This window comes from Hydra vulgaris, chromosome 12 (assembly GCF_038396675.1).
Source record: "Hydra vulgaris chromosome 12, alternate assembly HydraT2T_AEP".
In the NCBI taxonomy this organism is placed as follows: Eukaryota; Metazoa; Cnidaria; class Hydrozoa; order Anthoathecata; family Hydridae; genus Hydra; species Hydra vulgaris.
Window position 1 is genome coordinate 32,975,402 of NC_088931.1, and position 27,119 is coordinate 33,002,520.

Below are 27,119 nucleotides of genomic sequence, written 5' to 3' on the forward strand. Positions count from 1 at the left end.
TAGTTAAAACTGCGGCCCTTATATGACGACATAATTTGTCTAGTTTTTAACGGTTGAAGTTCGGTGAGGAAGCTGTTTAAATATCTCTCATTCAATAATGCTTTTTTTTGAAGGCTTTATTATTTTATGTCATATGATTTTTAGGCATCATTTTATAACTAATTATTTTTGAAATGTCTGGCACTAATAACGTTACTAACAAGGCAAAAGAAGTAGCCGAGGAGTATAAGTCTGCTCTTGCTGACCTAACATTTAATTCAAAACCAATGATAAATCTGTTAACTATGCTTGCCGATGAAAATAGAGACTGTGCACAAACGATTGTTCAGGCAATATGTGACAGAATAAAGCAAGTTAGTTGGGTTAATTTTGTACTTCATATATTTGTAAATCATGTTATAAATTTTAAACTAAAAGAAAATAAAGTTCATTAATCTTCATTTTTTTCTTCTTTTTTTAAAAGAATTAAAGCACACATATGAGTTTTAAAAAAGCGCAGAAAATATATTAGGAAATTGCGTCCATAGATACATATCTTTATAATATATAAATATATTTGTTAGGTAATCTTACGTTAAGTGGCCTAAAATAATTTTATTATTTTTTGCTTATTCTGCTCTCGTCAGTGGAGTTCATCAGTGATTGTAAGAGAGTGATGCTACATCAAATATAGGTTTGGCCACATGCCAAACCTTTATTTGATGTAGCATCACACTCTTGCAACAGCAGATTATATGACAATTGATTTATGTGCTGAAGCCAATAAGTATTCCATTATCCACTACATTGGCTAAGGTTTTGGCATGGGTTAGCAATCATAAAAAGTCTCCACTAACAAAAACACGATAAGCAAAAAAAAAAAAAAAATTATTTTAGGTCACTTAACTGTAGCATTACCTGTATATTATATATATATATATATATATATATATATATATATATATATATATATATATATATATATATTATATAAATAGTATATATTATATATATAATAGATATTGTTTATATCAGGAATTATCTTTTTCTGGATATTTTTGGAATTCCGGATTTTTTTCTTAACTTTTAGTTTTTCCAGATATCCAAAACTTTTTCTATACATACAAGTTTAGGAATATATTTTTGTAATATATTTCTTTTTTAAGCTTTTCCACTTATCATTCATACAAAAAAAGTTTGAAAAAAAATTAAAAACAACTAAGCTAAAAGCAAAATTAAGAGGAAAATATATTCCAGATATTTTACCTAAACAATTTTCCACATTTATATATATATATATAATAATAATAATATTATAGTTGAGTGTTTAGAACAGCACTGTGACATCACAAATAGCCTGCTGCCTCAAAGAAGTGCCTCTACATCTACTGAGGGTTTTGGGATGGGGCAGTAATCTTTTCTTTTATTATTCTTCTTTCTTTTCTCCTGAAAAAGCCGTATGCTAATAAGATAAGCAAAACTAATAAGCATTTGCTGATCAGTATATGCTATAATAGATATATTCCCTGGGTTTTAGTTTATCTAAAATATATTTTGTATATATAAATAGTTTGACAGTGCATTTGATGTTTTGTGCATGATAAGGAAATGGTAAGTTCAAAACTTCATTCCTAGCAATTAGTTCATCAATTTTGTTATCCTTCAACTACATTATTAATTTTTGTTAACAACTTTTTTTAAATTGTGTGCAATAAATTGCATGGAAATTTTATTCAACATTAGTGATACTTGTAACGTGACATTCACATTTTCTTTACTTGTCCTGCATTTTTTTATAACTAAAAGTGTCTGTTCCAATATGTTAGTCTATTTATATCTTATCTCTAAATTTGCAATATGAAGTTCTCAGACTACAAACAATGTATTTTTTCAAAATTTGTGTGTGTTTCCTCATCTTGCTTGCTTATATGAACAGTCATTTTAAAAATATTTTTGGAGAATCCCTAAATTCAAATGACCATATGATAAGAAACCAAATGTATGTTTACACTTGCACAGTGGAATGCAGGGTGACCAAAACTTATGCAGATTTAAAAAAGTCAAATTTTACTGAAAATGCAATTTGATAAACTTTTAATGCATTAAATAAATGATCATTAGGTAGGAAATTAGATATTTTATCTTCATTTAAACTTATTAGTAATTTGGTATATTTATTAGTAATTAGGTAGGAAATTAGGCATTTTATCTTCATGTAAAATTTACAACCCCTCATTTTGATGGGGTTTAAAACTTTACATGTTCAAAAACTTTTGAACACTAAAATATTAAATAAAATTTAAAACAGTGACTGCAAAAATATTATATATATGTTTGTGTATATATATATAAATATATAATATATATATATATTTATATATACAGGCCTTGTTTTAAAGCGTTACGCGTAGAGCGATTTACGTACGCCTTAAGCGATTTTTATGTACGCAGTAAGGAGTTGTGGTAACTACTTTTTATCATTTTTTAACTTTTAAATTAGCGGTAAGATAAAAGAAGTAATTAATTTTTAAAAAAAACCACATTAACTTTTGAATAACGATATTTAAAAATATTTGTTACAAAAGTTTGGAAGAAGTTACATTTAAAATAATTGTTGTAACTTTTTATCGCGATGATATTTCTTATCAGGGCTTGTGATGAAGAAAATCGTCAAGCGTGTTATATCGCGCTCGTAAAATAAGAATATGTTTTCATCGAGCGTGATTATGTGCGCTCGGGATAACGTCGGCGAGCGCGACTATGAAAATTGCTGAAGGCGATGCTCATAAAAAGCTTTTTATTTTTCATTTCTTTTTTTTATTTGTTACATAATTCTTTCGTCAAAAAATGTTTGAATTAGTATCACACTCATGAAACTACTTCAACAAAGTAGATTTTTATACTTCCAAACTTCTTGTATATTGTCAGATCGCGATTTTATTTTTAACTATTTATGTTATAAAAAAATAATATCAAACAAAAACGCAACTTCTTATTGATTTAAGTATTGAAGTATAATTTAGTGACTTTAGTTTTGCTTCGTTGTTTTGATATATGTATTTTAAAATGTTACGCTGTAAACTTAATTAACGGTTAATGGTTTTTATATTTCTTGATATTTTTTATTCAAATTAATTATTTAATTTTTTTCTAAAATTTCTTTTTTAAATTACGTTTTTTTATCTTAAAAAAATAACACAAGAATAATTTGAAATAATAATAAATAAGAATAATAACTTTCCACTTAATAAATATTGACGTCATTACTTTGTTTCCTTTTCAAATGTCCTTGATTGCGAACATTCTAAACAACAGAATCGTTTTAAATTTGAGTTGCAATAAAAAATAGTTAATAAAAAACTAATACTATGAACAAAAACTAATTTTAAAAATTACTCTATTAATAATATTTATTTTTATTATAAACAGTTTGTGTGGAATATTACAAACAATAAATCAAATAAATCTTACTTGATATTTTCACAAGATTAAAAATACTCTGCAGTTACAATTTTCTTATAATGGTTTTCTAATTTTCTATTCTTATTTTATTTGCGCATTTTTGTATTCACATTGTGTTTCCACGTGCACATTCCATTATTGAAATTAGCGATTATAATGACTTTAAACTGCTCATTCATTACGTTAGTGCAAAAGAGAACTACGTTGTGCTTTTTATATTTTATATCAGTGCTTTGATAACAGAATATCTTTAATAAAAAAATCTTTTTTAAATATTTTATGAAAATAAAAAAATAATCCTGAACTATTGGACGAGCGTTATTTTATACGCTTGTTATAAGCTGCATGCGCGTTGTTTATCGCGCCTAGAACGTTTGAAAATATCGTTTACAGGCGCATTTTATGAGCGGAGCGCTATCGCGCTCGCTTCATCACAAGCCCTGTCTTATCTTTTTTTAACGATTGTATTCAATGTAATTTTGCGCTAAACTTATCTAAATATTTAGCAACATGAAAAAGTTTGTCAATCCTTAACTACAAATTTTTTGCAGATGTTTTTAATCAAAATTCAGCAAAAAATTTATATTCTGTAATCTCTGATAGCAAAAATATTAAAGCATTTTTTTCGAGATATTAAAAAAAATGTGCCAATATATAAACAATTTATTTTTGTTGTACTAAAAATTACTTCTTCATTAATTATTACTCTTTGCTTTTCTTATTAGTTAATGGTATATGGATACCTTTAACTTCAAGATATATGGGGGGAGGTGGGCTGGCACAAGAAAAAAAAAATTACCTGTTACTCGCAATTTTTGAATAAAGACAATTAGTTAGATTCCTTCTAAGTGCGATTCAATAAATTTTTTTTCATAAATCAGGTTCTATTATGAAGCTAAAGAAATCACGAGTAGACTATAACATCTGCTGATATACTAGTATTATGTTAAATATATTTATATAACAGATGTTTTATTATTCACGCGCACTCTACAGACTCTGTTAAATTAAATAAAAGGCACATTTTAGTTTAATGACAGTCTTAATTCTTAACTAATGACTGTATTTTTCTATATAAAATAAGACAAACTAGTTAATAAAAACCTAGTATATTTCTATTCTCTCCAAATTGTTTAAAGTTCGAATATAGATTGTATTTTGAAGGACAAAAGGGTTTCTTTGAAAACTTTTAAATCCTGGAATTTTGCTGATGCTTTTGGAAGTAAAACCATCACAGAAAAAGAGAAAACTTATGTTATTGAATCATATGTAATTTGTGTAATCTTCATCAAAATAAAATTTTATCTAAAACCAATGGTGCCATAAGGGCAGCTGCCCTACGGTTTATAAATGGTGCAAGTCATGTTAGAATATTTTAACATGCTAGTATATTTTATTTAAGTTCATATATAAAAAAAAAAATTTGTTCAATAAATAAATTAAATTTTTTCTCAACAAAAATTACCTTGTATTTATTCTCCTTTTTATTTTATTTTATTACTCTAAATTAAATTGCTTGCCAACAACAAAAAAAAAGAGTTTTGTAATTATACATAGAATGAAAATACTTTTTTAACAAGTTAAAGAATGTTTATTATAAACAGATACGATTCAAGTTATTAAATATACTTATGTTGTTTTAGTTGAGTATTTTTTTAAGTTTGCACAATTAATATATTGTGTAGAAGTATTTAAAATGTTTTTTGTTATAAGAATAATTAACAAAAGAGTTCGCATAATTAAGACTTTTGCATTTAATATAATTTTTTTTTTAATAAAATTAAGAAGAAAAAAAATTTTAAAAACGATTCTTCACTATAGCTCTGTGTTTCTTTGTAATTTGTTTAAATGTAAAACATTTTTATAATAACATAAAACATTTATGCAGTAAATTCATGGCGAATGCGTTCTAACTATGTATTAAAAGTATGCTCAAAACAGAGATTAAACTTTTTTTATATTTTTATATAATGCCAGTGAAAATGCTAAGCAACATAAATTTAAAAAATACTTTAAAACCTAAATTATTCTTTGCTAGTCAAAACAAAATCGCTGTTTAAATAATTAACAAGGGTTTTTGTTTATCAATATGTTAATCAGGGATGCAGAGTCCCAAAAGGACTCCGGCTTTATATCTCTACTTTTTCCAAGTCTGTAGTGTTCAGAAGCTCTAAACATGTTTGTTGACTGCTATAATAAAAAAATTCATGAGATTCAATGATTTAAAACTTATTGTTTTTATGCCCGGAGTTCTTGCCGCCATTATACCTAAGGACTCCGTGCTCAAAAAATGATTGTTCCTCTAACCTAGAAATCTTAATTTTTTTTCTATTAGTAGTCCATAAAACTTATATTTTTAGAGCTCCTGGATACCAAAAACTAGGATAAAGTAATCTTTTTGTGACTTTTAAATCTGGAGTCCTTTTTGGGACTTCGCATCCCTGATGTTAATAATTTTTGTTTACTCCCAAAATTAAAAAAAAAAAAAATCTTTTTTTTTTAATTCAATAACAATTCAATAACAATAGTTATTCAAAAACAAATTTCAGAAATAATAATGATAATATATATATATATATATATATATATATATATATATATATATATATATATATATATATATATATGTATATATATATATATGTATATATATATATATAGATCTATAGTTTGTTGTCTTTGGGAAGAGCGGAAGGAAAAAAGTGAGTCTTACGCCAACACATACGTCACTTTTAATTACTTTTGACTTTCGTCCAACATTTGCGTGTTGGACGAAAGTAAAAATCATTAATTTAATTACAAATAAATCGTTTTAAAAAAAAAACACAAAAACGCAAATTTAATTGACCAGAATGTTTTAAAAACATTCTGAATGTTTTTAACAATATAAACAATGTTTTTTTTTTTTAATTAAATGTTTTTATTTTTAATTTTTTTAATAAAATGTTTGTTTGTTTTTTTTACTGTAAATCATGCGCAGAGTGTTGCTATATCGACTATCTTATAGCCTGACTCGCAAGGGAGTGCTGCTACATCGACTGACAAATAGCCTGATCCGCAAGGGAGTGTTGCTACATCAACTGAGGGTTTGGTTGGGGCAGGCAGTCTCTCAATTAATAAAAAAAAAAATTCTGGTCTTGCATTTTAATTTTTACTTTTTGTCAACAAAATATGGAAAAAACTTTCGGACAACATCTACGGGTTGTATATATATATATATATATATATATATATATATATATATATATATATATATATATATATATATATATATATATATATATATATATATATATATATATATATATATATATATATATATATATATATATATATATATATATATATATATATATATATATATATATATATATATAGATATAGATATAGATATAGATATATATATATATAGATATATAGATATATAGATATACAGATATACATATACATATACATATACATATACATATATATATATATATATATATATATATACATATATATATATATATATATATATATATATATAGATATATATATATATATATATATATATATATATATATATATATATATATATATATATATATATATAAACAACTTTAAAATGTATTCTACAAAATAGAGTGCTCAATGTTCTTAAAAAAACAGAGCAATTATAGTTTAGTAGAAAATCACTTAACAAAATTTTTTTTCATTTTACACTGTGTTTCATCGAGAAAGATTTCTGATGAGTCTTTATTGATGAAACGCAGTGTAAAATGAAAAAAAATTTTGTTAAATGATTTTCTACTAATATATATATATATATATATATATATATTTTACTAAATAATATTAAACTAAATTTAATATTGGAATAACAATTGAAAACATAACAAACTTTTCATAACATATTGACATTTACAACATTTATACATTGTTTTAGTTATTTGAATGTTAATTGTTAAATTGAACTAGTTTGCGGTTATTTATTTATTGCAGTAGCTAAAGCATTTAACGTCTATAAAGAAAAATAAAAATAATTTTTAAATATCAAATATTGCGTTAAGCTAATGCATTATGCATTTTTTATTTAAAGCAAGGCCTGATATATATATATATATATATATATATATATATATATATATATATATATATATATATATATATATATATATATATATCAGGCCTTGTTTTAAATAAGAAATGGTTAACACAATAGCCTAATGTGAATTTGACGTCATAAAATTCTCTTCATTTTTTTATTTTTTAATAGTTTAAGATATTATTTTTGAGTGCTTACTTTGATCAAGTATTACAAAAACAATCAGGGATTATCTTTATTCGGAAATTTTTTCTCAACTTTGTTGTTAGTTGTTCCGGTTATCCTAAATGTTTTTCATAAATGCAAGTTTAGCTGTATATTTTTGTAATATATTTGTTTTTTATGCTTTTTCACTCACCACCCATACAAAAATTATAAAAAGTTTGGAAAAATTTTTGAAACAATTCAGCTAAAAGTTAAATTAAGAGGAAAATATATTCTGGATTTTTTACCCAAACAATTTTCCGGATTTTTAAAGTAAGACCTGGATGATCTATGAACAATGCACAAATCCATTTTTTTTTTTTGGTAGACCTAAGATTAAGTTATGATATACAACTAACATTTTTCCAGAGATTTCAGGTGACAGTGTCCATTTTAGCTTCAAAAATCAATAATTGACAAGTGAATAATTTTGAATAAAATTGAATAAACGGCAAAAATTTATTTGAAGCAAAAAAAATTATTAAAATAATTTTAAGAAAATTCTCCAAACCAATAATCAAGATATTACATGTCAAAGTTGCTTTGTTGTCTCTTCAGATAATCACAGAAATGCTGAATCCCTTGTATATATTTAGCTAAAATTTTCTTAGTTATCATTTGTGGCAATTTATATCAAATAATATTTATATCAATTATGGAATGCAAATGATATAAAATTCAGAGACTTGTCAGTGTTCTAGATGATTTTATATGGAATGAACCATGTACAATAAAACAAACATGCTTGATTACACAACTTACCTGTGTGGTAAGGCTGAAAGCCATAGAAAATTACTTTACAATAGTTTCTGGAAATTTATTAAGATACTTTATGCTGTCACCAACTTTTTTGAATGCTGTTTGAAACAGAAGTATTACATGAAGCATCGAAAAAGAAACATGTTGTTTTTCAGTAAGTCAACAAGTGAGTTTCTCCATTTTCAATAGTACCCACTAACTGAGGAACATTCTTGTCATTATCACCCAAAGACACCAAGTTTAAATCAGTATCAAGTTGAGCACCACACCTTGACTTTATTTTCTTTTGTTTATAAAACAACTCTAAATATAAACAAGTACATATAAACTGCTAATTAAAGAAGTATAAATATATTTAACTTATGAATTTTTACAAAATAAAAATTGATGTATATCTTTTTTTTTTTTTCGACCTACAACTTGATTCAAATCTCTGTGTTTTTTGATTCATGCAGCACTAAATTTACTGTCATACCTACCATTATAAATCAATAAGAACCAATCTCATTACTCTAGTCATAAATATATGCCTAGGCTTGGACAGAATTGGGGTGCAATCCCACGCTGTAACTGACCACGCCTATAATATTTTTTCTTTACAATTTGACAATTGCAGTTTTAACAATTTAAATGCTATAAAAAATTGTTATGTTAGAAATAACTTTTAATTGTTGATCTTTCTAAAGTTTTTATTTTATGCAAAAATTTTAAATAAAATAAAAAAGTAATTATAGTGATTGTTTAAAATAAACTTATTTTGTGTAAATTAACAAATAATGTTATATTTAAATTTTTTTTACGATGGTATCTTTTTTTTATAATAAATTTAAATATAATAATCTGTTTGAAACTATTTTTCCATGTCTTTCTAAAAATCTTTTGAAAGATAATTTTTTTAAATATTTTAAATTATGAATCAGTTAAATTAAATCTTCCGTTACAACGAAACTATTTAATTTTTTTGGTTCTATTGGCCTTATTTTTTTTGGTTCTATTTTTACAAAGAATTGTTTAAAACTTTTTTTATAACTTGACAAACTAATCGGAGCATGAAATGATTAAAAATTACTATTTTGAATAGGACTAGGGTATTTTTTTAAACAACTTTTTTTTTGGGCAACTTTTTGGAAAAAATAAATGTTTATACAATTTAGAATTAATATATATAACACTTTTTAGTAATTTAATTAAAATTTGTACATTCATTAAACAATCAGAAGTAATTTGTAAAAATGTTTTGCGTAACTTTAATAAAACGTTCCAAAAGATAAATTTTTAAGTAATTTAATTTAAATGCAATTAAAAACGTAACAAAAAATAATTTTCGCTTCAAGTTTTTTTTGGTTTTGTTTTAGTGTTTATATATTTTCTTTTTTGTAAGGAATTTCTTTTTTCATTATTATTTTTTTAATTTTATTTTCTTCCTAGTTTAAATTTAGCTAGTGTTTCATTTTTCAGCGCATTTCTAAAATGTTTAAAAATCATCTAAATATCTAAATAGTCCAGGGTTCCCACTCCTCCTTAAAAACCTTAAATGTCCTTTAAAAAAAATCCTCCTTAAAAGTCCTTAAATAACCTTAAAAAAAAGTTCAAATTTGACTGCTCTTCTTAATTTCTCCTTATTTTATTTTTTTAAACATCTAGGAAATTTTATTACTTTTTAATAAAAAAGAAAATATATAGTTCTTTGATAGTTTGCAAACCTATATTTCTATTATATATATATATATATATATATATATATATATATATATATATATATATATATATATATATATATATATATATTAATTTATAATAATTTTTCTGTTTATATTTAACATTTATTAAAAGAAAATAAGATTCTATTTTTATTGTAACCGTTTTCTCGTGAATTCTCCTTACTTTTTCTATCAAAAAATAGTCATTCGCGACCAAATTTCCTTAAATGTTAGGAAAATATCTCCTTAAAATCCTTAATTTTAGTCTAAGTTTTAATAGTTTTGTAGTCATTGTCAAAAAAGAAAATCATTTGCGTGGTCAGCAAAAGCACTCAATCGCATGCCATTCCTGTCCAAGCCTGTATGTCCAGTCTTCAGAAGTAGCCGTAAATATAATTTATGATAATAATCAGCTATTTTAGCTTTAGTAAAGTCAATTTAAGTTAAATAAAAAATTCTTAGTAAAATAGTTAAAGATTTAAATTAAGTAGTTTTTCAATACTCTTGGTATTCTTCAGAAATATTGTTAACAGTATAAATACAATTATTAAAAAAAAATCTAAATATATTTAACAATAAAAACAGTATATCTGTGTTCAAAGAGAAAAGGGAGTCAAAAAATGTTGAAAACGACATTTAAATAATACTATTATTAAGTATCAAGGAAAAAAGTTTAAAGTTTAAATATATCCCTTCAAAAAATGAGAGCTTAATTTATTATACAAGGCTTGAAATACTTATAAAAAAAGATGCCACCAATTTATATTGCTTATGCTGTAAAGTGACATTTCATTACTCGTCTCCCTTTTTGCTTTTGCACACAGATATTTTCCAGGATAATTAAGAAAATATATTAGTAATAATTCAAATGATTTTCTCTTCTATAGCATGATAAACTAGAATAACTCAATTACTATTAGTAGTTGTTTCAATTATGATATATAAATATATTATTAAATTATAATATTTAGTATAAATAATTTACTCAAGTATAGCATGCTATAACTGTTGAACTATATTTATATATATTTTATATTGCATATTAGGGTGCAGTGAAAAATTTAAAAGTGGAGTATTTATATGTAATAGCAACAAAAAGTTGTTTTTTGGTATGCGCTCAAATATAGTAAAGAAAAAAAAGTTATATAATTCTAATGTTTTTAACTTTAATGGGGTCTAAGTTGTTATAAATTCGTATTTATCATGAAAATTACCTGTTGCATTAATTTATTACAATATCCATTGTCCAGTTTTAGAAAACCTGTCATTAAACTCTATTACTGTAGTGATTCTGAAACTCGATATTCTAACTTTATGTTATACACTGGCATTTTGTGACATGCATATAAATGTAGCTGAAAAAATCTCGTGATTTTTCTCCACATACAGTCAGTAAAATCTCAGTCACAAGCTTGACACACTGCTCCATTGATTGAATATGGCATAGGAGTTTTTTCTGGAATGGAAACTCTATTGTTGATTGTTCACCTCTATCCAAAAACAATCAAAAATCTTTCTCGGACACATTACCTGTCAATGGTGGCTCAGTAATTTCAAAGTCTTTCCAGTTAGTTATTCACATAAAACTGTGCAAAAGGAGTTTAACTGTCTAAGATACCATACTGGTCACAGACACTTGTTAATGCAGGAACTAAATGCCATTATTTAAAAGTATGGAGAAATAATCATGTCAATAGAAGAAACATCAAAAACATTACCCTAGTTAATGTAATTATCTTCATCACTTAAAGCTGAAGGTTGACACTCGAATGTCACCAAATTTAGATGTAGACATGACATTGTGATGCATACTTCTTTGCCGCTATTCAATACTTTTTCTTTGAACTTCATTGCAAGTTTATTTAATGGAAGTTTATCAATATTTTTAACGCACGTCAACTTAAGAGATCTCTGACTTATGATGCATTCTTACTCTACAAGAGGAATCCTGCGAGTTTTGCTCAGGCATACTTCTCAAACACACATATACAGGTGCAAATTTCAATCAATTTGTCTTGCATTTTCTTTAAAAGTATTTACTTTACCATAATTGTTGTGATTGATGTTTTGCAATAGTTTTCTGTACTTATCATAGTAGGAGCGAATGATCTCGTCCAATACACTCACTATTCTTTATCTGTCTAAGATCATGGCTTCTTTTTTTCTTGACTTGTTAGAGTCACACCACACATCCATCTGATCATCATCTTCTCTCAGCAAATATTATGACATATAAATAGGGGAGAGTTGCTGAAATCAAAGTAACGTTTTTACTGGAACTCTTGCATTTATTTTGGAAAAAAAATGTTTCATTGTTATATTTTAAAAAACATAAAACATTATATTTTGCCTAGGCCAAGTTTGTAAGTTTTCATAAAAATCTATAACTTTAACGCCCTTGAGGCAGCTAAAGATTTTGAGGAAATTTACTTAATATAAACTCCTATCAAAAACAACTTTTTGTTGCTATTACATATCAGTTATTATGTTTTGTTTTTACACCTATACTTTCATTGCTCTCTATTGTAAATGCATTATAGTTATGATTTATACATTAAGTAATATGTCAAAAATTCAATCAAATATCTTTCTACTTATGCAGAGATAAGATATCCTCTACTTGACAATTATGCTACATTTTATTCCTGTCGTTATGGGAAACTTGCTAAATCATATATGCATGAAGAATTATCAATGATTTTAAATCAAATCTTGAAACTCCTTACTGAAAGATTTGTATCATTCTTGGCTTATAGATTGTACTCTTTCTAAAGGTTTCCTGGTTTTCTTAAGATTGAATGTATTTAAGGAGGAAGACATGAATTTTTTTTATTCCACAAAGCTCTACGAAAGTTCTCTATTTCTTCTAGAAGATTCTGCTTTGACATTTTGGTTGTGTTTAGTATCGTAATAAAGATGAATCACTTGGCAAAATGTTGGAAAATCAGCTGAAAGCATTTCTGATAGCAGACCTTCGTATTTTAAACTGTTTTAATCATTTTTTATGGAATTGTTTTTAGGCATTTCTTCTATAGATTTTTTTCTATTTCAAGATTCTTATTAAAAAAAATTTTAAAAACAACAAAACAACGCACAATACATCCAGTTTGAAAAATATTGGCAAAATGGAGGTTTTCCATGAAAGTACATTTTTGTAAACCAGCCATTATCAACTCTCTCAACTTTCTCTTTTGTGTGTGTATATTATTTTAACCAAAAGACTCTAAAAAGAGTCTAGTACTCATCAGGGTTGCATCCTTGCTATCTTTATTATTGCCTGTAGTCTGTTATTTATGTCAATAGTATATATTAGTAAATATATACTATTAGTAGTATATATTTACTATATATAATAGTATATATAGTAATAATATATAATGTAAATATTGCCTGTAGTCTTTTAAGTTATTATGTCAATATACATGTCAAAGTATTTTTGTAAGTCTTGTATGATCTAATTTTATTCACTGGCACTGGCACTGGCACTTTTCACTGGCATAGTTCAGTTTATTATTTTTGTTAAACATAATTTTTCAGTGAAAAAACAAAAACGCTTGATTTTAGAGTAATAATTTTTTTATGTTGCACCATGATAACACAAATGTTGTCACTTCCCAACTTAAAACAGGTTTTAAGATTACATTTACAATTTAATGGTTTCAGTAATTTTTCTCTAATGTCTACCCAATTTTTTAGTTATACTTTTTTGTTGCATTAAATGAGTATACAGTCTTCTTTTCGTTCGGACTGTGTATTGTATGTGAATTGTTGAATTGGTGTTAGCTAAATAGCATCTGTGTTAGCTAAATAGCATCTAAATGGTAAGAAATGGAAATTATAAAAATACTCTATTAAAATTAGTGAAAAAAATAATCAAAGCCTGAAAATGGTCATTTTGAAGTTACGACATGTCATCTCACAGTAAATGTTTTTGTTTTTTGCTTGCTTAACTTTTTTTATTTTATTTTAAATGTTAAAATATTTCACAGGTAGTAGTTGAAGAAAAAATGCCTGCTCTCTACCTGCTAGACTCTATTTTAAAAAACTTGTGTGGGGAATATGTTGCAATAATCTCAAAGTATGTCACTGAAACGTTTTGTCATGTTTTTGAACAAGTAAGTTTTGCTGTTTTGTAAATATTTTGGTTTTGCCTAATTTGTGTTTATATTGAAAGTTATATATTTTTTGAATTAATTTCAAAAGATTTAATCTTCTTTTTTTCTAGATCATTCCTTTAAGCATGATTTCCTTTTTGTGATTCTACATTTAAAAGGTTCAACCCAGCCATTTTTATTAACAAATGTTTTATTTTCAAATTAAATATTCATACTAAAGCCTGATCGAAAAAATTACACTTTTTATTAGTTATAAATATTAAAAATTGCCACATAAGAAATAAAAAGATTGATGATTTGAAATTAACATTAAAAATACTATATTAATAAAATATTGTAAGTTTTTTAGCAATTTTTTTTTTTTCTCTTTACTTAGTGTTATTAGAATTGTAATTAGAAATATGTAATTAGAAATTCAAATCATTTTTTTAATGAAGGTTAATTTTTTATTTTTAGCAGTTAATTTTACCTTAAGTAATTTAAATATGTATAAATTACACAGTATTTAGATTTATAATAATTTTATTGCTATATGAAATATGTGCATCAATAATTTTTTTAAGAAATTGGTTTTGAATTACAAAAAACTTAGAATTTGATTAATGTTAAACACTAAATAACAAAAACATTTAAAATTTGTAGCTTAACTGTGTAACTAAAAAACTAACTAGTGAATAGCAAATGAAATGAATGCCAGCATTAAATAATTAAAGTTGTTTCAAACAAGCTAATTTGAACTACATTAGTTATATGCTAACTTCCATACAGATGTAAATAAGAGTGTACAATCATGACATAAGTTAATATTTTTATAACACTTTTCCTAGAATGAAAAAATTAAGTTTGAATATCTAAAATACATAATGCATTTTGCAGTAAATATTCTTTAACAAAAATTTAATTAAAATAAAACTTTAATTAAAATAAAAAATAAATTATAAGTTAGTTGTTGCAGTTAAGTATATAAATGATTAATACAAATTTATAATTAGACATTTAATTTTAATAACAGTTAAAGCTTTGATAAAGAAAAGCTAATGTTTGATTTATTTACAGTTTTGATCGATTAAAAAAAAAAAAATTAAAATTAGTACAAATTTTAAATTGGAACTTCTAGGTAAAAAACACTTCGGTTTAGAAAACTGTTAATTTCAGCTCTGAATTTTAATCAAACTAATAAATATAAAAATGATTTGATTTGCTCAAGAAAATACTAAAAATGTATTTTGTGTATCTTCTGTATGTTTATGTACAAGTAACCGTAAAGAGAAACAAAATCATTATCTTACATATTTTCTAGGTTTTTAATACTGCTAATATTATACTTTTGTTAGAATTTTAAACATGAATTAAGGGACCCTTTTTAAAAGTATTTATAATATATGTTATAAACTTTATTTTTGAGATTATAAATTCTAGACAAAAAGTTTTTTTCTTTTTACTTTTTTCTTGGTAACACTTGAATAGTAAAAATAATGGAAATAAGCGGAAAGAAGTTTTCATAAAACTTTATTGTAAAGGTGATGTTAATGAAAATAAACAAAAATAAAAGGAGTAACTTTCGTTAACTTAGTTACCTGCAGTCTCCTAAAAACTACCAATTCTGTATGGGTCGGTTAATCCTGGTTTATTTTTGAGCATTGGTGGTTTAAATAATTATTTTTTAACTTATTGCAATATCTAATCACCAGTCAGGAAGGTTCATGTAGTGTTCAAAGTAAACCAATTCAATATTTTAGGCTAAAGACGAGCGGAAAAGATTACAGCTGTTTAAGCTTCGTAACACTTGGAATCAGTACCTTCCTGGAAAAACACTTCATGACTTAGATATAAAAACAAATCGATTTGATCCGAATTGGCCTATTTGTGCCTCTACAACAACAAATGTTCAAAACATAAATTTTACTAATACTCCGCCTGCTGTTGTCACTCCTACTCCACAAAAAGTTATTCATGTTAATCCTAAGTTTCTGCAGGTACATATCTTGTAAACTGTTAATTTCTTTAAAGCATATTTTTGAAATTACCCATTAAAAAATAAAAACTTAAAATAGTGCTTTTTTGCCTATAGAAAAAAGAAGAAAACTTAAACATTGCAGTGACTTTAGCAGCAACAATTGCTGGAGAACATGCTGACAAAGAACCTGGAAGCTTACCTAACAAAATTGCTAAGGAGATCTTGTTACAAAAAGAAAGACAGATTCAGGATAGATTAAAAAAGTTGCAGGTTTTTATCTTCTTGCTTTGTGAATGAGAAGTGCCAGTGTTAACAAAGTTTCGTCATTACATAAGTACTAGTAAACATTATTATATATAAATATAAGCGTTTTTAATTTCAAATTTTGATAAATTTTATAGACAGAAAAGCTGCTTCGAGAAAGACAGCATCATGAAGAAACATTGCGGAAACAAACTTTGGAACGAGAACGAGTGCTAGCTGAACAAAAGAGAAAGCTTGAACTCCTTAAAAAGCAGCAGCAATCATTGGCTACTCAGCCTAAAGTAGGTCTGCTTTTTCTGTTTTCATATATTAGTGCTGTCCTGTATTATCAACTAACGTGTAGTTTTTAGTTATATAAATATTTTTGTTATTTTAAATCTCATAATTTTTTTATATATTTAAGGAAGTAATTTCACAGCCATCAAAAAGTAATGATTCAGGACAAAGTAGCTTTGTTAAAGACCCTCGATTAAGAAGTGATTCACAAAGTAAAGATGAAGCCAATTTGTCTTCTAACTTAAAAGCTGGATCAAATAAAAATCATACTGGAAAATCAGCTGTAAATGTAATGAACAAAATAATGACCAGTCTACAACCTAAAAATCTAAAATCTCAAACAAAAATAACTGATAATGAGAAAGCCAGAGCAAATCATGTAACTAGTAAGGCTTCAAGCTCAGCTTCTAATTTTAATCCTACAGTTTCTTCTAAACCATGTTTTTCAAAAAAATCAAACCATGAAACAACAGCTAGTCAATCTGTTAGATTAGATTCTAAATCAAAAGTTGTTGAAACAAAGACAAATACAGCAGCTGCTTTGCCAAAAAATGTTGAAAACATACCAGCTGTATCAACAGAGCAAACGCCAAGTATCAGCTCCTCTAATACCTCTCATTCCCTTGTTCCATTGCCTAATGCATTTGCTCAACTAAGTGATCGAGATATGCAGATAGCTGCACAGGCTGCTGCTATAGCTACTGCTATGCACCAAATGCAATCATCTAAAAATGGCATTATTGATACAGGACAATCAGCTAGTTTAGCAGCTACATTAATTCAATTGGTTCAATCAACTGCTCCTCCTATTAAACCCCCATGTGATTTATCCACACCGTCAAATGATTCTTCAAGTAGAGTAGAAAAAAAAGAAACTTCAAATAGTTATCCTTCAGATCAATCATTTGTAAATGAAATTGAAACTAAAAATAATAGTGAATCGTTTCTTGCTGGAAGAAATTATCATCAAAAAGGTGTAGATGATATTCAGAATAAGAATAGAAATGATGCTCCACAACTTCGCAACAAAACCCGGCAAAATATGTCATCAGTAAAAGATGATTCAAATAGTTTACAATATGATAATAACAGGGAGCATTCAATCGCTCCTGGGTTAAGAAATAAAGATTGGGGTAGAGAACAATATTACGATGAACCACCAAACAAAAAATTGTGTGATGAGGTAGATAGATCAAGAAAAGCCAGAGCACGTTCACCTTCTCGCTATCATTTTCGTATGGAGAAAAAAATAGAAGTTGATAAGAAGTTAGATAACAAAGAACCATTTAGACAAAATGTTTACAAGAACAATAATGAAGTTCATACTTATGACCACCATGACGAAAGAATGAGAAAACCATACATTGATGAACAAAGTGATTTAGATGACATAGATCTTCTTGATGGCAATGAAAGGAATTTTGCACCTGCTGGTGCAAAACCTGAACGTCTGACTCAAGAAGAGTGGATTGAGTTGAAAAAAGTTCGGAGAAAAGAGTTTAGAAACATTAAAGGCAAAATTTATGATACTGAAAGAGAAAATCCAGACACTTTTCCAATGGAAATTTATGATGACTTAAACAGAGAGGTAATGCTTTAATTCATTTGTGGAATTTATTTTTCTATACTTTAATCAAGTTTGTAGTTAAGTGTTATTATATTTGTTATTGGTTTTTTTTTTTTTTCTCAATAGTATATGTTATAGTTTTTTTAATAGTATATGTTATAGTTTCTGTAATACGAGTTTCACTGTTGCACATTAATTACAAATTTTTTTTGTTTTAATATCAAACTTAAAATTAAAATTCAAAAAAGATGTTTATATTTAGCTTGTCAGTTTTACTGACAAGCTATACATTAACATCTTTTTTACCATATTTTGATGTTTTAGAAAATTAAAATATGACAATAATGTTCTCTAGCATTTCAAGTGCTATAAGTTTATCTTTTAAATTTTTTTTTTTTTTTTATACATATTCATCAACCTTTGGTTGAGGAACACTACAGTTATGCATTTTTACCACCCTGGTGGTAGTCCAGGCTCTTTTTAATGATTATGTTTTAACACCTTAATAATCTCTGGGTTTATGTTTAATCAATAATACAATAATGATACACATTTTCAGGCATTTAAAATATTTTTTTCTGTGTGAGATTAGTTTAACAAAAATCAATTTACATTTTGATATTTACACACATTTTACGCATTTCAATAAAAATTTTAAATTAAACATTTGTTAGACACTTGTGTTTCACTTCTTTTATTAAGCAAATTAAACTCATAAAGTAACTGATAATAAAAGACATAGTTAAGAATGTTTTAATATGTTAATTTTGTTTATTCAATGCTAATTTATGTCAGAAATGCAATATTCAGTTTACTAGATTGTGTATCCCAATGTGAGATGGAAGTCTCATTAAAAGATAAGTACTAGAAGAATTTCTTCTATAATGCTGATTTAATTAAGTAAATTTATTCAAGAAATAATTACCTTTTCTAATAAATTATGACTTATAGTTATTTGAACTTAACATAATAATACTGACTTTCTTAAACATTTTAAAAACATGAAACTCTTTCCAATAATTAAAAATAATTTAGTTTTACTTTTTGAGTTTACCTAATTTCTTTTTTTTTTATTTAGATTATTTTTAAATGTAAAGGTGGTTCAATATCAAATGAGCAAAGTGTTGCTTTACAAGATATCTTAGATAAAGTTAGCAACGAAATGGCTAGAAAGAAGCAATATATAAGACCTAATCTTCATGTAGAACCTGAAAATGACCATCTTCATTGGAGATCCCATGAGGATTCTAGGCAATATGATAGATTTAGTCCTAACCTGCCTCCGTTCGAAAGGCATCCTGACATTAGACCTAATGGTCTTCGACCTTTCAGGCCTGCAATAAATGAAAGAAATGGACCATGGCAACCTCCAATTGAAGGAAGAATGCCACCATTTCGAGATGAACATCAGTTTAGAGGAAGGATGCGATCACAGCATAACAGAGATCAGAGACCTCTGCATTTTCCAAGGCCCCATGGAATGGAGTGCAGGGGAAGGTTTAGTCAAAGGCCTCCAACTTATGATATTAATGGTGAAATTTCTAATCCTCGATCTCAACCAAATGATCATCATCCTCATATGGTTCATCCCAAGAGCTTTCATTTAAGACCTCCTAATACTGGAAATATTCATGGTTCTGTTTGTCATCCAGAAAATAGACCTTTGTTGGATTCACATTCTCCACCACACCAGACACATTCAACTGCTCTAAGTTTATGGCATGAAACACTTCCTGGTGAACACTTCCCAAATTTACCTGCTAATCAGTTTTCTGGTTCTGTACACAACTTTCATGACAAAGATTTTAATAGATCTCTTTTTTATGGTAATATATATATATACGGTAATAATATAATATATATGGTAATAATAAGAATTAGAATTAGAATCTTGTTTTTAATGTATTCTTAAAAATATCAACCATTTTATTACAGATGTTCATTTTTCAGACTCACCTGGACAAACTAGACAAGAACCACCTAATCAAGAGAAAACTGATGTGGTTAATGTTCAGAATCTTTTAGGACAATTAATAGCTGCTGGAGTTCTAAATCAAGAGAAAACAACTTCTAAAGTAGACACGGATATACCAACTATTTCTCTGAAAATTGATGATTTAAAAAAGTAAAACTCGAATGCTTTCTTTCTAGATTTTTTAAAATTTATTCATTACATTATATTAATAGTATTTTAATGTTTAATATGGTTTTTTAAGACGTTATCAGCCGGTTATTAACAACCTATTTCTTGGAGAGCAATGCTCTTCTTGTGGTGAACGTTTTCCTTGCAATGAACAAAATCTATATAGGGAACATCTCGATTGGCATTTTCGACAAAATAGAAAAGAGAAAGATGGTATTCGCAAAGTGTCATCTAGGGCATGGTACTATGACTTAAATGTAAGTATTAAAGTTAATGTATATTTTAATTGCTAAGTTATCATTTTCATTTTTGGTTTGTTTTTATGTTAGACTTGGGTGGAACATAGCGTCACTCAATTTGCAGTTGAAGATGGAAAAGGTGGTTTTTACTTTCATGTTTCGTTTTTATTGATTAATTTGTAATATACGTTATACATATTCTCTGAATGTCTTTGTTATAGCTCAAAGTGTATATTTTGAATCTGAACGCTCGGTCTGTGATGAAGTTAAAGATATAACTACTTCACTTAAAAGTGTAAAACAAACTGAGAAAGATCTAACAATAAGTGTTGCTGCTGATGATGAAGATCCAGTAATTTTGCTTAATATTTAATGTTACAATTGTTTCTTTTTTCAAAACATTTCATTAGTTTAAATTTTCTTTTTTATCTGCATTCAGGTTTGTTACGTTTGTACAGAACCTCTGGAACAGTTTTGGTCTGAAGAGTTAGACGAATGGAGATTTAAATTGGCTGTCAGAGAAAATAAAAGGGTGGGTTCTTTTATTAAACAATTATGCTATTTAAATATTTTCAAAACGTGTATTATCTATATGTTAATTTTTCACAAAGTAGTTATATGAATATTTTTATATTAGTTGTATCATTATCACTGCTTTAAAGATTATGTACCTGTAAGTTTTTTTTAATGTTTAACTCATTCGCAAACATTTTTATATTTTTTGCATTTGGTAATGTTTAAAATGTTAAATTATTTATTCTAATTTTTAGTTTGAACTGGACGATTCGACACTAGCGGTTACTCCGACAACATCGATTTTACCATTTACTTTAAAAAAAGAAAGCGGAGATTCCTTGCCATTTAAAACTGAAAATACACCGGAAGATGTTTTTGTTTCTGAAACTAATATAGGTTTAAAACTCGAAACGTTAAACGAACCAATGGATATCGATAGGATCGTTAATAAAGACCCCAATAATGAGTGCAGAACAAGCGAATCGGATGTTTTATCGAATATTCATTTATTAATAAAATCTGAGCCTCTCGATGACTCAGTAAATATCGAAGAACATTGTGAAAATTCTGTTCATAATATAAGCACAGATGCTATTTTAGCGCCAGAAATAAATTTATGAGGTCGGTTCGGTTCCGTTGCAGGGCTTGTACCGACCGCGTTTTGGTCTTTTTTATTAGCATGCGCGGCTACTGCTACTTGTTAAATAGTTATTTAATATGCACGTATTCTAGGATATGGCTATTTCTCGCTGTTGGTAGCACGTAACATTCACGCGATCGAAGGGTAGCTTGGTTGCATGATGTACGTGTTATTCAACGGCTGTTTCTTTTAATAAAAAAAGTATATTAGAATTTAAAATAATTTTTTATTTTATATAAATTGTTTATGGGAAGAAAGAAAAAATATAAGAATATAATTTTAAGTTATGAATTGTTTTTTTTTTTTGTTTTTTGTTTTTTTTTTTCTTTTCCTAATCTGGATATTATGTCGATATAGAAATACAAAATTTTTACTCAATATTAAAAGGTACTTTAGTCCTTCATTGAACAGAGGATCCATATTGCTGTTATCGCCCAAACTCAATGAAATTTAGTTTTTTTGTATCTGATTTTGTATTTATTTATTTGTTATACTTTTTATAATAATAAAATATTCGGCAAATGAAGTCACTTTTTTACTTTTTAAAAGTTAATCGGGTAGTTTTAATTTAAGCTTAAACTATCGGTTGTTACCGTGCCAAATGTTTAGTAATGCGTTCACGTGTGTCCATGTTGAGTCGCAGTTATGTCAAAGGATTATACCACTTTAATGCGTTCTACAATAAGATAAAGATAAGTATTGGCTGCAGGCGCAGTCTTTGGTATTGGAGTTAGTAACTTCCAGGGGTGTTTGTTTACAATTTTACAAGGGTGCTTTACAATTTTATCATTATAGGAACAAAAATACCCTGATAAATAAGCGCCGCCTGCCGAATACGGCTAAGTCCTAGGCAGCAGTGGTAGCGCCACTGAAACAAAAAATCCGTGATTCGAACCCCACCTCTGGGCAAGTTTTGCGATATCTCGCAGAAATGCTTCGAAACTGGACATTTGACTAAAATGAAAAAAGGCGTTATGAAATATTTTATGGTGATAATGTATAAAAGGTCTGGTCCATTTTATCCACGTGTTTTTTTTTTAGGATTGGACTGACCTTCAATTTAATTCAAAAATACTAATTTTTAAAAACAAGCTCAATTTTTATGACTTAATAATTTTCAAACCTTCAAGAAAGTATACTTGGAATGATTTCTTTTTAGTGCACTGAATTATTACACTTCGTCCCATTAAAGGAGCAAGAGTAGAAATTAAATTATAAAAACTGAGAAATATCAAAATATTTTACTGTCTAAGGCTAAATTTTTTAATATGTTGATTCCAGTTTTACAAATTTGGAGATAGTTTGCAGCAAGATTATTCTTAAAAAAAGCTCAGTGTAAAGGGATTAACTTGAAAGATACTTAAGAGTAAAGAATGTCAAATCGTTTTCAAAATTGACAACATTTTAAAAAAACTATGAAAAATTGAATTTCTGGTCTTTGTCTAACTCTGTCTAATTCTATAAAAACTTCAAAGTATTAAAATCATACCCCCTACGTCCCCCTTCTTTCAAATCGTTGGTAATCCTGAATTGCGCGGCAAATTTACCTACGTTGCCGTATTATACAGTGATTGATAGTATATTTTCAAAAATTCTGGAGAGCGATCTGATTCGTCTAACTACCGTCCCATAAGTCTTCTTCCTATCATAAGCAAGGTTTTTGAATTTTTAATTAACAAACACTTAATTTCTCATCTTGAATCTAAGACCATCAATATGGATTTCGATCTTCTCGTTCTACAGCTGATTTGCTAACAGTAATAACTGACAGGTTTTGTCGTGCATTAGATGAAGGTGGAGAGGTTAAGGCATCGCTCTTGACATTTCAAAAGCTTTTGATAAAGTTTGGCATGCTGGTCTTCTCCATAAGCTTTCTTCTTATAGTGTATACGGCAACATCTTGCGACGTTAGAATTATCTTGTTTTATCTCCACTTTTTGAAAAAATTGAGTTATTGATAGTGTTGTGTACCTCAGAATAATGTTTTTCTACTGTATTGAAATCTAAGAAATAAATAAAAAAGTTGCTGAGAAAACATAAATTATAAAAAAAATTTTGTATGCCGTCTCCTAAAATCTTTATTTTTCAAATCGTTTTATCTCAAAACTCAAAAATGTGGAGATAGAACAAGATAATTCTAACGTCGCGATCTTTAAGATCATTGAATCCTTCCTTTCCAATCGTAGCATAAAAGTTGTCCTTAATAGACAACACTCTTCTTCTAATTCTGTAACTTCAGGGGTTCTTCAAGGTTCTATCCTTGGCCCTATACTCTTTTTAATTTACATTAACGATCTTCCAGATATTCTCTCATCTAAGGTGGCACTGTTTGCTGATGATACTACCATTTGTTCTTGTCGCTATAAGAAATCAACTCTCTCTGATTGCTTGGAGGGGGCATTTGAGCTTGAAAAGGATCTCACTTCTGCTACAGCATGAGGCTCACAGTGGCTGGTGAACTTTAATTCAGATAAAACTCAATTTTTTTCAGCCAATCGTTATCGCAATAATTTAGATCTTCCTATATTTATGAATGGTGATGTACTCGATGAGTCACCTACTCTTCATCTTCTAGGATTAACTCTTACTTCCAATCTTTCTTGGAAACCATATATCAAATCAGTTGCAAAATTAGCATCTGCTAAGGTTGCATCTCTTCATCGAGCTCGTCACTTTCTTACTTCGGATTCTATTCTCTATCTCTATAAATCTTAAATCCGGCCTTCTATGGAATATTGTTGCTATATCTGGGGCGGATCTTCTAATGATGCCCTTTCTCTTTTAGACAAGGTGCAAAAACGCATTGTAAACATAGTTGGACCTGCTCTTGCAGCCAACCTCCAACCATTATCACATCGTCGTAATGTTGCTTCTCTTTCTCTTTTCTACAAATACTATAATGGGCACTGCTCTAAAGAGCTAGCGTCTCTTGTGCCATCTACTAAAATTCATTCTCGTGTTACTCGTCATTCAATTAAGTGTCATCCTTTTTCTGTGACTGTTCTTAAGTCCTCCAAAAACTCTTATTTGTCTAGTTTTTTTCCTCGAACATCAGTTCTTTGGAATTCGCTTCCTTCATCTTGCTTTCCTGATTCATATAATTTGCAATCTTTCGGTTTCGGTATTTTTTATAAACTCGGTAAAAACCGAAATTTCGGTTGAAAAACACGCCGAAAACCGATACTTATCTAATTTAGAAAAACATCTTCTTTTTAGAATTTTCACAAAGTATTTTAAGAATTTTCACAAAATACCTCGAAAAAATCTTGTTTTGCGGAGAAAATCTGCCAGTTGTTAAACTTCGCCCTTAACTTATATCGCCGACTTATGTATTAAATCTCAGTTTGGAATACACGTGAGATTAATTTTAACATAATACGAGTATAAAAAAACAAAAAATGTAAAATTGCATTTTTAAATAAACTTTTCTAATAAAATAAATTTTGACTAGCCGAAATTTCGGTTTCGGTTCCGGTGTAACGTTTTTAAATTACTGCGTTAAAATTTTACTTTGCGGCAACTTTCAACCGTTAAAGATTCCCGAGATATTACTGAAGCAGTAATAAATTAACGTTATAATTTTACTGCGTTTGTTAAAATTTTACTGATTTGTTAGTTGACAATTTCAAAATGTACACAAATATTAACTTGAATGATATAAGGAAATATTTAAATGAAAAAAAGTTTCCTGAAGATGTATGTGAGAGAGGGAAAAAAGCGAATTTCAAACGTCAATGTAAAAACTTTGAAATAGTTGACAATAAGTTGATGTATTGCCAAAAAGGTATTGGCAAGGCGAGGAAGATTTATTTTGTGGAAAGAAGTTTTTCAATAATTTAAATGATTTATCTAAGTAAAATCAAATGGTTAAACAATATTCTGAGTTGTGATTGCTTTACTGTGAATTAACATAAATGACATTTTTAAAGCGAAATAAAGCAAATTCTCATAAATTCAAAATTTCAATATAGCTTTAAAACAACTCAAAATAATGTACAACAAAAATAAAAAACTACAAACAAACTTTTGTTTATTCTAGGCCGTTGTGGTCATAGATCGAGAAGAGCAATTAAACATAGTTAAAGAAGTCCATGAAGGTCTTGGAACTTCTGAGAAAGCTGTTGCATTAGCCAGCCACCTAGGCATTAATGCTGTAAGAAAGCAAATTTCGAAGCGTTTTTTTTGGCATTCAATAGTGGAGGATATTACAAAACATGTAAATCAATGTGAACAATGTCAAAAACCTCTTACAGAAACCTTAAAGTGTCTCCTGCTTTAAAACCTGTTATAGTAGAGCAACACGTAATGAAGCAAGTTGGTGTTGATTTAATTAAATTACCTGCATCGTTATTGTTCTTATTGATTATTTCTCTAAGTGGAATGAAGCTGAACCTCTTATTGACAAAACAGCAATATCAGTAGCATTATTTCTTTACAAAGTTATTTGCAGACATGGTTGTTTCAAATACAAATAAATGACCAAGGTCGAGAGTTTGTAAATTCAGTATCTATTGCACTGCACGACATGACTGGAGTTCAGCAACGTGTCACGGCTTACCATCCACAAGCCAATGGCCTTGTAGAGAGACAGAATCAGATAATTAAGAAAGCCATTATCAAGGTCTTAAATGAAAATGTTTTAGGTTGGGTATCAGTTTTAGATGGAATCCTTTTTGCTCTACGTGTTAAAGTGCACGATTCAAGCAGGTATTCACCATTTTACCTTATGTATAACCGACAACCTTGCCTTCCGATTGATGTAAAATACACAGATATACTCAATGGGGATAATTATGAACCTGTATATGATAAAGAGGTTTTCCAAAAAGCTTTACAAATAAAAAGAGGAATTGAGGAAAAAGCCATGAACAATATTGTTTTTTCACAAAAAAAACCAAAAATTAGACTATGACAGAAAGCATGCAACGTCATCAAAATTTGTTGTTGGTCAAAAGATACTCTTGAGAAATTTTAAAAGAGATGATAGGAACGGCTGGAAAATGACTTTCTCATGGCTGGGTCCATATGAGATACTTAATATTTTATCTAACTCAACTTGCTTATTAAGGAACAGTAAAGACGACACATTAAAAAAGAAATACTCTCTACATCATATTAAAACATTTGTTGAAAAAAAAAGTAATTCAAAACTGTGTAATTTATCTACTGAGTGTGATAATCATAAAAAATGTCACTCTAAATTAATGAAAC

At 27.5% G+C, this 27,119-nt stretch overlaps 1 protein-coding gene across 2 annotated transcripts; it reads left to right on the forward strand.

Moving 5' to 3' along the window:
- LOC100198333 (pre-mRNA cleavage complex 2 protein Pcf11) lies at positions 1-22,430 on the forward strand. 2 transcript variants are annotated; one of them, XM_065812967.1, is made up of 15 exons: positions 1-63; positions 145-353; positions 14,181-14,306; positions 16,046-16,282; positions 16,378-16,533; positions 16,665-16,808; positions 16,931-18,391; positions 19,449-20,196; positions 20,321-20,495; positions 20,587-20,770; positions 20,843-20,891; positions 20,974-21,104; positions 21,192-21,284; positions 21,390-21,425; positions 21,523-22,430. In XM_065812967.1, the coding sequence occupies exons 2-15, from the start codon at positions 174-176 to the stop codon at positions 21,886-21,888; spliced, it is 4,086 nt and encodes a 1,361-aa protein (XP_065669039.1). In that variant the 5' UTR covers positions 1-63; positions 145-173; the 3' UTR covers positions 21,889-22,430. The 2 variants fall into 2 exon arrangements, with proteins under 2 accessions (XP_065669039.1, XP_065669038.1); XM_065812966.1 differs by having other exon boundaries at positions 17-63; positions 20,306-20,495.
- Positions 22,431-27,119: the final 4,689 nt, after the last annotated feature.